The sequence below is a fragment of the Syzygium oleosum genome, unplaced genomic scaffold (assembly GCF_021117445.2).
Source record: "Syzygium oleosum isolate NSW1041296 unplaced genomic scaffold, Sole_v2.1 Sole_v2.17, whole genome shotgun sequence".
Lineage (NCBI taxonomy): Eukaryota > Viridiplantae > Streptophyta > Magnoliopsida > Myrtales > Myrtaceae > Syzygium > Syzygium oleosum.
In genome coordinates, this window is record NW_026607501.1 from 1916832 (window position 1) to 1930805 (window position 13974).

The window sequence follows — 13974 nt, forward strand, 5'->3', positions numbered from 1 at the left end:
AGATGAAGTAACAATTGAATGACTGTCCCTTCGATAAATACATTGGAGTCTGCTTTAAGCTAAAGGGGGACCAAACTTTCTTCAGGGACATACTCAGCTACACAAATTCAAAATGAGAAAGTCAAGAGGCAAGAGAGAAATGCAGATTCTACACTTAGGTTGCATCAAGTAGGTGCTTACTATTTTTCGAAAAAGAAAAGAAAAGATGGAGAATTGGGAAATTGTCAGAAAACTTAGTTGTTGACTTCATGAGAAAATTAGCTCTAGGCTCTCTTCAATCACACTTGTGCTTTTGAAGATAGGCATTGAGCTTGATATAGCAGCTCCTTTCCACAGCGGTCACAAAGAAAGCACTCACTAAAAGAAGCTCAATCAGTACCTGTTTCCATGAACCTGCATTCACAAAAAACAGTTCATTACTTAGCATAATTGAGTTTTTCTTTTAATGAGTCTTTACCATTCTTAGAGTTAGCATTACTCACATCAAATGAAACTAGGGATCTGCAGTAATTGGCGTGTGTGAGCACTGTGCTGGTGGATCCACACTCACTGTCCTTAAGCGACACTGTCGACTTATCCAGCTTGATTGACCAGGGGTACGTGTAGTTTTGGACCGCCGACCCAGCGTGTGACGATGACCGCTGCATCCTCATCGCCCGTGGCACGTTCCTCCCCTCCATTGAGGGCCTCCTCCGGCTCGGCGGCCTCTCGTAGTAGTTCTCTGGCCTCTGTTTCGGCGCGCTCTGGGATCGGGCCTTGGCCCGGGAGGACTCAGTGTTGGCCATGTAGTTCGGGTACAATGGATAGTCGTAAGAGAGGGATTCCGTGTACTCGGACCTCGGGAAGGTGAAGGGTATCTGAGCGGGGTCGGGCTTGGACACGGCCGAACAGAACTGCGGGCTGCTCTGGGTCGTCCCGAGGGAGTAATCCTCGAAATGGCCACTGCAGGTTCTCGGGCTGTGCTCCGTAAGGGCCGACGGCGCCGGGGAAATCTGGTTGTTCTCGGGCTTGGAGTATGCCCGGTGCCCTGAGAATTTGGGATCGATCCACTCGGGCTGCGGATGAGTGGAGTAGCTATTCCTGCTCTTTGTGCTTGTTTTTGATTCCCCTAAGTCCATCTCTACAATCTTTATATTCTCCTCTATCACATTCTCAGATTCCTAAATGCATAAATCAAAGATTTACTCATTATTTCCCAATAAGATCAATATCAACTATTAGATGTCACTGTTCCATCAGTTCCATCATGTTATGTGACTAAAAATGCTGGACTAGTTTATATGGCCAAGGAAATTGGATCTTACATGGTATATGTTGCGGTACCGATTGTCTTGAGTGGATTTCCGGTGGGTCGAGATTCTTGGGTTGGTGGGCTTTGGGACCTCGGCGCCGCGTAGCCTGTTCGCGCGGGCCCTGGCCTGGACCGTCACCAATGCCTGAATGCACCGCAGAGTCGCCGTGGCCTGTTTCCTCACCAGGTGACCCCTCACCAGAGCCTGCAACTTCACAAGCCCCTTCAACGCGCGAAGCGCTTTCCTCGCCTGAGAGACAATCGAAAAAACAGATCAGATCACACAAATCCTGTGGACTTGGCTCTTGTTGAAATGGGCTACTCGTCCATGGCTCAATGAATGCCGCATCTACTTTAATCTGAGATCTCTAGGAGTAGGAGGAACTGGCATCTTTTACCAAGTAAGATCTGAACACTGATTGGATCTTGATTGCAGCGACCTCCTCGATGGCGCTGCCTCTTCCATTGGCGGCTGCAGTCAGCCGGATCACGGCAGCCGCAGCCTGTGCAGCTGCCACCACCGCGTCAGCAGCCGCAGCAGTTGCCGCTGCCATGGCCATCGCGTGCTTCTTCTTCTCATTCTCAGAGTCTAGGGTGGCCAACAGGGCTGGCGGTGCAGTAGTAGCGGCAACAAGGTCCGAGGAATTCAGGTCCTTCGAAGGAGTTGCCGGCGAGGCTGACGATCGCCGGAAGCTCCACCGCCGCTTCTCCTTTGGAGTCGTGGGCAGGAACGAGACCGGGGTCGTCGGGTTCTCGGTCAGAATCGAGGGCGGATTGTGGGTGTGATTGGTTGAGCTCCTGTCCTTCTCTTTGTGATCCTTGTCTTTCTTGCCCGTCAAGAAGTGCCTGAGCCACTTTCCTGTCTTTCCCATTTCCCTGTCCTCTCTTCAAATCCTCCTCAATTGCCAACAAGAACATGGGAGGGGGAGGAGGAAAACGATTGAAGGCAATGCTTGACCACTTGTTGGGAGCACTACTACAATAGTCTTTCTTATTATAAAGCACAACTCAGCTGCAAGATTTCTTTTCTTGTTTCATGCTTTGACAGCCTCATCTCACTGTCTCATTACTCTCTCTCTGTCTCTCTCTCTCTCTCTCTCTACACAACCACCGTATGCAGAAGAATTATTTAGGGTCTTCTTGGCAGCACAAGTCTAGAGAGTACTTTGTCCTGTGGTGGGGGGTGAGAGAAGCTCAGAGGAAGCAACATGCACAAGCCACTGCCAATCCCTAGGAGCTGATGATGAATTGATGGTGAGTTGTGTGATACCTTACCTTGCATTGACATTCTTTGCAAAGTAATCACACGGCACTTATTTTATAAGCTTTGAGTTACTTTCAATAAATGCCATCTTCTCTGCACTACAGATTAAACTGAGGTATCCAATAGTTTTTTCACTATGGTTCTCACATTTTATATTCACCCAATCCTATTCCTATATACCCATCTCGCCCCTCGCCCAAACCCTCGTCCTCGCTAGTCCCGCCGGGGCCGATTAGGTAATTTTCCGAGGCGAATTTGGAGAAATTGAGGCATGGGGTGGTGGATCAGAGGGGCCATGTGGAAATGCGTCAAAGAACATGGAGAATCCTTGTAAAATACTCATTTCTAAAGATTTGGGGGGAAGATGTGCATTTTGTCCCACTTGGGAAATAAATCATGGGGATCATTGCATCAAGAGCTCTAATCCTTATTTATTTATTATTTAACTATTTATTTTTCCTATATATTTATTTATATTTATATTTGTAAGGACTTAAAATAGCTGGAGAGACATTGGGGTTGTGGGATTGGGGGGGCGGGCATGTAAGTAAGGGGCAATGGTCCCTTAATCTGGAGGGTTTGCCAACCCGGCCTGCACGTGCTCGACCAAAGCGCGCATGCGCAGATGCAATGCAAGAAAGGAGGAACACTTGCCCGAACCAGATGCACAAACAAGCCCGGCGAATCCCTGCCGTTGGATGAAGCCGGTTCCTATATGAGATGCATGCGATTCGACGGCCAAGATCCACCAGGCTCATTTGCACCCATGATGTGCAACGGTTTGGTAGAAAGAAGAAGAGGGGGTCTTTTGCCTGATGAGGTGTACTTTCGAGTTTGAGGTGAAGGGCTTTTTCCATGTTGTCTCCAAAACCTGAAAGTGGCCAAGATGCTATGACCCTCCACCAAGTCATCTTTTCACACCCTTGCGTCTCTCTCTCTGTTCATGCACTTCCCTAAAGAGCAGAAGCAAAGTAATCCCCCAATGGGCAAAGGCAATTTTACCTTGTAGGACTGAGATAGGGGTTGGATTTATCATGTGGGTAAGTTGTGTTAAAGTGTTGAAAGTGCTAAGAAGGAGCTTCTATCACCCATTGACTTAAGCCTTTGGTGATATATGTCGGTCATTTTTGTTTCTTTATAGTAAGAGCCCTTATTTGGATACGCAAACTGACATGTTGTAACATGAATTGACTCGAACAATCCTCGCGAATGCATGAAAGCCGATGTATTTATGTGCATCGGCTATGTCTGCACTCACATGGTGGCGGATATGGCGTCCTAAAGTACTTTGATTAGGAAACAATGCGATTACGACATAAGACCTACCGTGTCTAGATAAACATTTGACCTTTGGAGACTTGAATTATCGATTACGGGAGTATTTCAAAAACTCTTCTATTTTTTCACTTCAACCGGAATATCACTTTGCGTCCTCCATTTTTTAAAATTTCAACCTATAATGAGGCTCTAGATTAGACTTCACATGCGAGTTTATTTACCGAACAATCACTTTCTTTTCCGAAACATCCATGTCACTTTTCTATTCCAAGAAACTTTTCTTACATCTACTGTCCAAACCCTAACTCAATTGTCTTCAATTCCGTCACCCCCACCAGCCCTGCTTCCCGCTCGATGCCGGCCGCTCTCTAAAAAATTAGAGAAATCCCCACAAATAACTTGGCATTTACTAATAATGTTCCTAGGAACCGTTTGCAGCTTAGCATTGGGTGCAGAGCAGAAGCGGGTCCATTAGGCATAATGCCTTGGTGCAGGGAAGCCATTGCCAAGCGACGGAGATGGAAGACCCAACGTGGGAGAGCAGTGGCTGGGGAGGCAAAGCCAAATCAATGCCTTCCCCAAGCTTCCACGTTTTTCATCCTTTGGATAAAGGCAATAGGACCCTTTCAGGGTACAATCTGACGGTTGGCCCTTCTTCACTTCGACATGAATAATAAATGGGAAAGCCACTTTTTGTTTGCAATAGATGGTGTGGCTCAGAATTTCAGATGGGGTTTAGCTCGATGGAGTTCAGTATGTTCTGTAGCTATCAAAAGTCCAATATGCGTGAGCATCGAATCGCTCACTATCCACAGATGTCATTGCAGATTGGAAAAATGATACAAACAGTTCTTGAACTTTGACTTAATATGCAATTTGATCTCCGAACTTTTAATTTGTTCAATGTGGTCCCTGAACTTTCAATTTGTTCAATGTGATCCCTGAACTTTTGGTATGTGTTCAGTTCAGTCCCTGAACTTTATAAAAATGTTCAATATTGTCCTTTCATTAATTCAAGTTCAGGGACTATATTGTAAACTTTCATATAGTTCAGAGACTAAATTGAACATGTACCAAAATTCAAGGACCGCATTGAATAAATTAAAAGTCCAGGGACTACATTGAACATTAAACTAAAAGTTCAGGGACTACATTGAACAAATTAAAAGTTCAGGGATCAAATTGCACATTGAGCCAAAGTTCGGGTACTGTTTGTGTTATTATCCCTTGCAGATTCTACTTGGTTCTTAGAAGCTTGTTCAACTTAAATTTCGTTCATTTGAAGAATATTTTTTTGAAAATAATCGCTTAAAATAATTAATCGTTATTTTTTTAATTATTGATAATTATATATATTTAGATGTTTTTGTGAAAGATGAAAATTTTCGTTTATTCATTTTTGGAAGTGATACAAACGATTATTTTTAAAAAAGTGTTTTGCAAATCATCCATTTTCGCCGAAACAAACGGAGCCTAAGGAAAAAAAGGGAAAGAGGATTATGTCTTATACTTGTTGGGATTTGGACAAATTTACCCTATAATTCCCAAAGATATTTTTTTTTGGTCGAGAATTCCCAAAGATTTGACTATATAGAATTGAGGATGTTCAGATTTGATTATGTAAGCGGTTGGAAATTAATTTATGAGAGAATTGTTATAACTGTACACACGATAATATCTTAATAACCATTGGTAGGAAGATTTTTTCCCTACTGATGATGGATTGAATAGTTTTACTCATTGTTAAAGACGGGATATAACTTGAATGTTCCACATGATTTTTTTTTTTGCATAAATAAAATGATTTAGACAGGGTTCGGACCTACCTCGCCCATTGCTAAAATGTTAGGTTTAAGACACCAACGAAACAACAACCGCCCACTAGATATGTCCGTCTCCATAGCTCTAACAGGTATTAGTGGGAAACCCAAGATCGGCGATACATTTAAGCCGAAACTACATGATACTTGTTGCGATAGTCGGAGGATTTTTCTGGTCTTCTAGTCAAACAATATTTAGGATTAATTTTGCGCATAAACGTCCATTTCCTTGATCCGATCAAATTAGGATGGAGGATTCGTGATGAATTACTTTGTTGGAACCTGATTTGAAGAAAGTTGCATCAACTTATAAGAACTCAAGAGAAAAGGTACAAAGCCCCAATTCATTTTTTTTTTACCAACTTAGCCTAGCCCTTGGGAGTTGGGACTATGGTACTTACACGATTGCAATCTCTTAATTTTGCAAGTGTCCTCGTGCACGAGGTGTATACTACACCAACGATATAAACGTCATGCGACTCTCATCTTTGCTCCTCAGCGAGGATCCAATTAAGTAAGTAGTTTTATCGACAAACAGAGAATAGAAATGATGGTTTGAAAAGTGAGAGAGGGAATGATGAAAGATTCAAGGACCACTGAGCGCGGTAGCTCGCTAGTAAAATGATCACAATATCCTCCATGAGATCATGAATTCAAGCGATGTCGTGGGTCAATTTCTCACCGGCTTTATGCCTTGGCCATTAGTTACCTCGTGTGAAGAGTCTTTTTACTCGTGTCGCATTGCTGGAGATGCCGTGGTAGAGCCCTTTTATCGGCTTTATGCCTTGGCCATTAATTGCCTCGTGTGAAGAGTCTTTTTACTCGTGTCGCACTGATGGAGATGCTGTGGTAGGCTCTTCAATCTCAGATTTTCATATTTCGATCTGTTATGTACAAAGTATGTATGATCTCACTCGAATATTTTATAGTGGTCTATAGCGGGTGTGAGACCACTGTGATGACGCTCAAAAGGGGTAGCTGCACTAGCCGCTCACTGCACTTCATTCGTCATTTCTTTAGATATCTGGGTAATTGAACTCCTTTTCTGTTCTCTCCTCCGTGCAAGGTCATCTTCACCCTTCATCAGAGCCTACTCAGAGAAATTGTAAACATAATATATAACCCATTTCCGTAAGTTGTTTCTCTAGTCTGATTTCGGCTTTAAGGTCCAATGCATGAATGCTAACGCAATTGCTTATTTAAGCAACTTGATCGAGCTGACTATTTTACTTAATTCGCTATTTCACTTTCCGAACTTCAATCATTCCAACCGGGTTTAACGGGTTCAATCGCCTTTCGATTTAGAGTCCGGTATAGTTTTCTTCAATAAATTGATGTTGATTTTACCACAAGTTATTATGCGGCCAAGTACTTGGCCTCATAAGCTGCTTGGGTTCGACTGCAGGTACCATGAATATCTTGGAGAACTCTCCGTCCCTAGGACATGTTCGATCTTGGAGAAGCTATAGTTTCATTCTTAATTTCATACTTTCATATTGTGAGATTTTATGGGACAACTGCCGAACTATTTTATTAGTATATTAATATGTCGGTCTTAGTATACCAAGCATTACTAGCAAATAATCGGTCGAGAGATAAGTCATTGCTACGAAAACCAAAGGAGAGCATAAGGAAAACAACATAAACAATCGAAGCACATCAACAAATAAAGGAAGACAAAGTGATATCCAAGGTTTGGCAAATCAGTCTATGTCCACCGTACTACGCAAGGTCTTCATCATCGTAAAATCACCCTAGTCCTACTCAAACAAACTCGACTTCATTACTCAAAAAATTAAATAATTTCGCTTATCATCCAACAAGATATATTAACTGCTCCAATTATGATACCAATTTATGGCGCTTCCAACAACCTAGTCGAATTATTGCACTTAGCTCTTCTACCACAACACCACTTGCTACGTTCCTCCCCATTAATTGGTCCCTTTTAATTGCCAAGAAAAAAGACACATAGGAACAAAAATTAAACTTGTACGAGAGCTCAATAAAATAAAACTTAGGAAACTCTATTGTATTGAATGCATTGAACCCTAAATGTGGTGCTGTCCTTGTCCTCTAACAATCAATCATGGAGGAACGATTAAGTAGTCTCACCTTATCATCAACATTGATTTTCTGTAATGTGGAAAGGATTAGTTGGCAATCACGTGGCGTGTTCATTTCTCGATCCTTTGACCCGGTGTCTTGCTTAGGGAAACACCGCGACTATTGAGATTTGTCGCTTCTACTTTGTCTAGTCCCTTAACTACATCATCATGGCTTCCTCTTAACTAGATATAAAATATGTAGGACAAATTATGCTGAAGCATTTTCAATCTAATAGTAGAAAGTAGGGAAAAATTATCGAAAAAGTTATAAATGTCTTAAACGTCTTATTATAGATCATTAACATGGTTAGAAGATCAAATTTTCAATATATTTGTGTCCTATTTGACTTGTCATTTTGCATGTGCATATTGCCGTGAAATCTCGAAAACTGCAAATTGAAGATGTAGAAGGCAAAAACGTCTGAGACAAGAAAGTAATCTCATTAAAGATAAATTTTGCACGTCCTTCGCAAAGTGTAAAAGGCAGGGGCGTCGATGGTTACCGCTGCCATTTTTCTTTGGTTAGATTTTAGTTTAATTTTTTTTTAGTTTTCCAATTTAATCGACTAAATTTGACCCCATGTCATTTAGAAGAACAACTAGACCCACTAAACTTCTTAAGCCCGTAATTTTTTTAAATAAAAGCACAAATAATTCTACTCCACTAGTCTTACATTTTGCCCATGAGGTTTAGAAATGTATAACTCACACCCTCCATACATCCTAGTAGTTTCCTAGACTTCAAGGTGTAATATAGATTCTTGGGGTATGTACAGCGAAAGTCCTCAAACTTATCAAAAAAGTGCAATTAAGTTCTAAAACTTGCAAAAAATGCAAATAAGTCATAAAATTTATCAAATTAGTGCAATCGAGTCCTTCCGTTACTTTTGTCCAACTTGGCTAACAGAAAATGCTGACGTGGCTTTTTTTAAATATTTTCTCTCCCCTACGTGGTGATGGCGTGGCTAAAACACAAAACATAAGGCTAAAACGACGTTGTTTTGGTCCAAATACGATTTTTAATACAAAATTTATTTAAATTAAATTTAAAAAATAAGCTAAAATAAAAAAAATAAAAAAAATGAGAGAGTTGGACTAGGCAGCGAGGGCTGCAAATCCAAAAAGGGCCGGGGTCCGACAACACCCCCCCCTTCCCAGCAATGGTGGGGTGGCAGCAGCTAGGGTTGGTCTAACTCTCCTTTTTTTTAAAAAAAAATTAGCATATTTTTAATTTAATTTAAATAAAATATGTATTAAAAATCAGATTTGGACCAAAACGACATCCATGTCATCGCCACATATGAGAGAAAAATATTTAAAAAGTCACATCAGCTTTTTTCGTTGAGTTAAGTTGGATGAAGTTAACGGAAAGACTCAATTGTACTAATTTGATAAGTTTTAGGACTTGATTGTATTTTTTGCAAGTTGTAGGACTCAATTGCATTTTCATAACAAGTTTACGAACTTCCAGTGAACATATCCCTAAATTCTTTAAAGGCTCAAAGGTGCAAAGTGCAAATTCTAAAAGTAGGTGATACAAAGGGTGAGATAAAAGAAAATTAGAGATAACTTATGTTATTTTATAAAATAAATAAAAACTGCAGACAGAACATAAGCATAGGCATACAGCTTGGTATGTGAGAACACACTATTCACAGAGTACTAATATTAAAAATTTGATGTTCTGATTAAATGTTTTTTATATTTAATTTGGAGAGTACGTCGGATGGACTATATTAGAAGTGGTTTTTTTTTTGGTCGAAATGTTAGAAGTGGTTAAATGCATGTGCATATGATTGTATAAAAAATATGGAGGACCTGTTTGGCCTTCTTTGTCTGCATGTCTATAAGCACATGCAAGGTCGGCTGGGCTTACGTTGTTGCAAATGCTTTTTTCCCTCTCTGTATTTTCCAACCTCTTGGCACGTCGTGTGCTGCTTTTCTAATAAAAAAACACACACGACAACACCAAATGGTTTAACTCATTATTCAACATGGAATTGACGACCAAAGAGACCCGTGCCAATGGCACCCGTCGTAAATAGAGATGATCAACGGGAGGGCGGCCCGCTTAGGCCGAGAGGCTCGGAAGGCGGATGTAGGGATTTGGCCGATGGGTTTCCGTGAGAAAGTTGAGCCCGCCAAACTTCGGCAAGACCGGGAGGTTTTGTGGAGTTCCGCTTAATCTTTGTCGCGGTCTTAATCAACGAGTTTAGGAAAATTAACAGATTTTTCAAGGGCCTCATGGTGCAATTTTTATGTTTTATCAATTGATAGAACACAAATTTATTGATATCGAAGAGGCAGTTTCTTATAAACAAAAAGATAAGGAACATCTTACAGAAGCAATACTTGCCAAGACCCACCTTCACATCTCATTACCCTGTCAACATCAAAGACCAAAACATGGAGACAAGAACCTTAAATGTTGAAACATGCAATAAGCTAGAGGAGGCTTTTGGAACGGCACGTTGGCCCAAAACCCAGAGACAAGATGATAGAGATGGCCAAACGGTCACTGGACTTGTCAAAGACGTTGCACACTTTCCCCCATTGGCACGTGTGGGTTCCCCTCGTGGCCGGCGATAGCCCTGACGGCCGTGGCGGCATGACTCCTATTTGCCATCACCGAGGCCAGCACTCCGCTCTTGCCCGCATTGTTGATGAATAGGAGGAGCGAGGAGAGCACGGTGTAGCCGTTCGCGCTATTTGGTTTATTGGATTTGAAACCATTACCTTCACCAGGCGCTGCTGTCCAATATGTTCAGATAAATTGATATGTGATGCTGCGCTTGATAGGGCAAATAGGAGAAATTACATCTTTATAACAATCTCAAATTTGATCTTCATGAATCGCTTAATCTTGACATTCTGAGCAGATACAAGCAACTCTGATGGCTGAAGAATACGGCTACAAGAAGGCGAGAGCTCTTGTCCTTTCCGACCATCTTGTCCTCGTGTCGCAGAGTAACATTTTCTGCGCGAAGTGCTGTATTACAATCTCGAGTCTATGTTGCTTTGTCATTCCTCTGATTATAATCCTAGAGTTATGGGTATCTCCTAAATAAGCCTATGTTTTGGTCTGTCTTGGATCTTATAAGATTAGTTGTGATCTTATCTGCTACATTTGAGAACAATGATGCAGTCGCTTTCGAAATGTGAGTACAATTGCTCCGCTGTCTGTCTATCTGTTACCCGTATGGAATGCCTCTATCGCATGCTCTGCTATGGTAAGCTCATTTTCTCTGGAAGTGATTGTAAGATACCAAATGGAATTTGCAGTGCAATGACTGCAACTGACACTACTGAAGTTTACTTCCACATTATCAGGCAGAAATGTAGCCACTGCAAATCCTACAATACACGAGCGATTGGCCCTCCTGTACTTCCTCAATGACTGGGTTTTTAAGTCGAGCAATTCTACCGGCCAGGGAGGCATGACCGAAGCCTTCATGCTTTGCATGAAATGGCAAGGACGCTTAGCTTCGTCCCGGGTCTTGATACATCAGTCTGATCATTCTACAATGGTTATGTACCGTTACGTTCTTCTTGATTGGATCTTCTTGAATTATACATTCTTCCTCCAAACTCATGGAGTCGAAGCCCCGCTAACGAGTCTCTGGGGTTCTGTAAACAGTTCAAAAAGATACCAACATTGGGGTTAGTTGATGGTGGAATTTCATCCACAAGCAACTCCATTTGGAATTTCGTCGCAGCAGTTGCTCCGAAGCTATCTTTGGTCCATGGTAAATCAAAGCTTGGTTCGTGTTCCAGATGGAAAAGAGTTGCTGCTTATTCCATACTTGTTCAGTGATTGCTGGTTAATTGTTCTTATTCTGCAAAAGAAAACATATGTACGGCTTTTAACCTTTCATATGCAACTTGATAAACATTCAATTGAAATTGTCTAAGATGGACTTTCACCAAATAGAGAAGAAATTAGTATTTCTTTATTATCATACTCATACAGATATTATTCTTTTTTCCCCTATTGTCTTCTATATATCTGCGGAAAAACTCGAGATGCTAGTCGAAGATGCGAAATTGACACCATTATATGCTACATACTACCAGAATGTCCTGCTTAATCTTCTCAACAGCGCAGTCTTCGACATCATTCACTGCAGCCGTCAACGTCATCCTCCTACTCCCTTGTGAGCCACAATGTGACAGGCAAGAATTTCTGCTCAATGTCGGTCAAAGACACTAATTACGCCGGTCACCAAGTTTCGTCGGATCGACGACGCTATCGCAAAGCAAGTGCGATTGCTGTTGGACAAAGTGACGCCAATCGACGTGCTGTCGGTTATCACTTGGCCCGATGACATCTTCAGCTTCTCCAACGTTACCGTCTCTTCTCCAAGGGACCTGATGTAAAGAACTGCTTCTTACAAAACTTCTGTAATCGGAACCTGCAGAAACAAGAAATTTAGACATGATCGATAAGTCTGAATTAAGCCCAGAAAATTTACTGGAATTTTGCTTGGCAATATCAGTGACTTAGATAGTGAACTGCTAAAAAAGAATTACTTAAGACGACGGAGATGATTTTGCTGTGTACCAGTGATCACATGGCAATTAGGCTGGCAATTTGGTTTGGAATGCCTAATCGTGTCCATGATTCATGTCGATTCTTGCCAATGTTAAAAAACACACCGCAATTTTTACTCAACTGAATAACCTAGATTGACTCTGTTTGGTGGAATCAAAACAGAGATCACATCTAATCAAAATTTTATCCTTTTTATCCTTGTATTGACAGTAAGTGAGTCGTGTGAAAAATATAAAAGATGAATGCAAATGCGACGAAACCTTGGGACATATGCTGGTTCTGATACCCCCAATACGGCTTTCTCCAACTCTGTCATAGCGCAAGCAAGATTCCACTATACGAGCTCGAGTTAATCAACTTCATCTGGAGATTTAACCACTTTGAAGTGCTGCGGATACTCGTGCACCCACTTGCTCCTAAAATCAGCTGGCAAACCAAATTCTCTCCTGAAATGAGCAAATTTTGTCCAGTGGAAGCCATTTATCGACCGACATCATCAACATCCTAGTCGCGTATTCAGCAGCCGTGCCAGAGCGTTCCCTAATCAATCTCTCCTCTTCCTCTAACAAGTCTTCAGCTTCTATAGTCATTCGACACCACAATACCCCCTTCTGATCCTTATACAATTCAAACAGTTTCGGCTACTTCCAAATAAAATCCAATATAGTGTGTGGTTTGTTTCCAGTATCGATCCAGCGACCTCATGGGGATTATCATCTCGGGTTCCTTCTTCAACATTTCCATCAGAACCAACACCTTAGACACCATTTTATGTTTCTCAGTGGCGATTTCGAGATCGTGGACTCTCTTGTTCTTGCTCCTATCTTGCACTCTCTTGCTAGTGGTCATGAATCTACGCTGCGACCCGATAAGTAAAACCGCGTCAAGACTCCAGTTTCTTCTCACGGTAGGCGAACGCACTAGCGAGGTGACAAAGCATCCAAACTCTCTTGCCGCACTCCATTCATTCGAGGAAGCCACGGTTTTACCAATGAATCGAAGACGGGTCATCTCGACATGCTAATATGGCTTTGCTCCAAATTCAAGAAACGAGCCCAAGAAAAGCAAATGCCTCTCACTGAGGACAGAAATCAAACAGCTTACGTGCAACGGAACGGGGAAAGCAAGAGCCCAAGACGAAATTATTGGAGAAGATCACCGTAAATGCGCGATGACCACCTCTCTTGGATCACTCGATCAGCATCAGTTTTGACTTCAACAGAAGCCGGTTGGGATTTCAGGCGTGGTTTGTGCGGAGAATGAAGAAGAGGGAATGGGCCGTAATGACGGAACCAGCTCGCTCGGAGTTTTGGTTTTTGCGTTTCTCGTCGTAATAGAAATGATATTTTGATTCTATCAAAAAAAAAAAACAGAAATGATATTTTGATTCTATCAAAAAAAAAAAAAGAAATGATATTTTGATTTAAATAATCAAAAGAGATCGAGGGTCTTATAAATGGTGTTAATCTATAAAATCTTGGGGTTTGAGATCACATGAAAAACACGATTTAAAGTCATTATAAAGTTTAGTAAAAGAAATAAATTGAACCATGTCGAATTCAAGCACTGTATGTTGTAATTTGAAGACGGTCAAATCTATTCTTATTATATATATATGTTCAAAAACTCACGTAAAAGAATAATTTTTTTAGGAAAAGTAC

General features: G+C 41.4%; 2 protein-coding genes and 1 pseudogene across 5 annotated transcripts; 1 reads left to right on the plus strand and 2 right to left on the minus strand.

The window, feature by feature from the left end:
• LOC115693244 (protein IQ-DOMAIN 19) lies at positions 1 to 2953 on the minus strand. The gene is made up of 4 exons (XM_030620221.2): positions 1690 to 2953; positions 1305 to 1541; positions 483 to 1160; positions 1 to 393 (listed from the first exon to the last, which is right to left on the minus strand). Exons 1-4 carry the CDS (start codon positions 2161 to 2163, stop codon positions 373 to 375), a joined length of 1410 nt encoding a protein of 469 aa, XP_030476081.2. The 5' UTR covers positions 2164 to 2953; the 3' UTR covers positions 1 to 372.
• A 7099-nt stretch (positions 2954 to 10052) lies between these two features.
• On the plus strand, positions 10053 to 11717 carry LOC130140202 (uncharacterized). Of its 4 annotated transcripts, XR_008818215.1 has the most exons (3): positions 10251 to 10541; positions 10641 to 10991; positions 11092 to 11717. XR_008818215.1 is itself a non-coding variant. In XM_056318970.1 (2 exons), exons 1-2 carry the CDS (start codon positions 10898 to 10900, stop codon positions 11424 to 11426), a joined length of 429 nt encoding a protein of 142 aa, XP_056174945.1. In that variant the 5' UTR covers positions 10253 to 10897; the 3' UTR covers positions 11427 to 11717. The 4 variants fall into 4 exon arrangements, 2 of the variants coding, with proteins under 2 accessions (XP_056174945.1, XP_056174946.1); XR_008818214.1 differs by having other exon boundaries at positions 10053 to 10991; positions 11073 to 11717; XM_056318970.1 differs by having other exon boundaries at positions 10253 to 10991.
• LOC115693245 (protein WHAT'S THIS FACTOR 1 homolog, chloroplastic-like) lies at positions 11467 to 13620 on the minus strand (annotated as a pseudogene).
• Between the last annotated feature and the right edge of the window lie 354 nt (positions 13621 to 13974).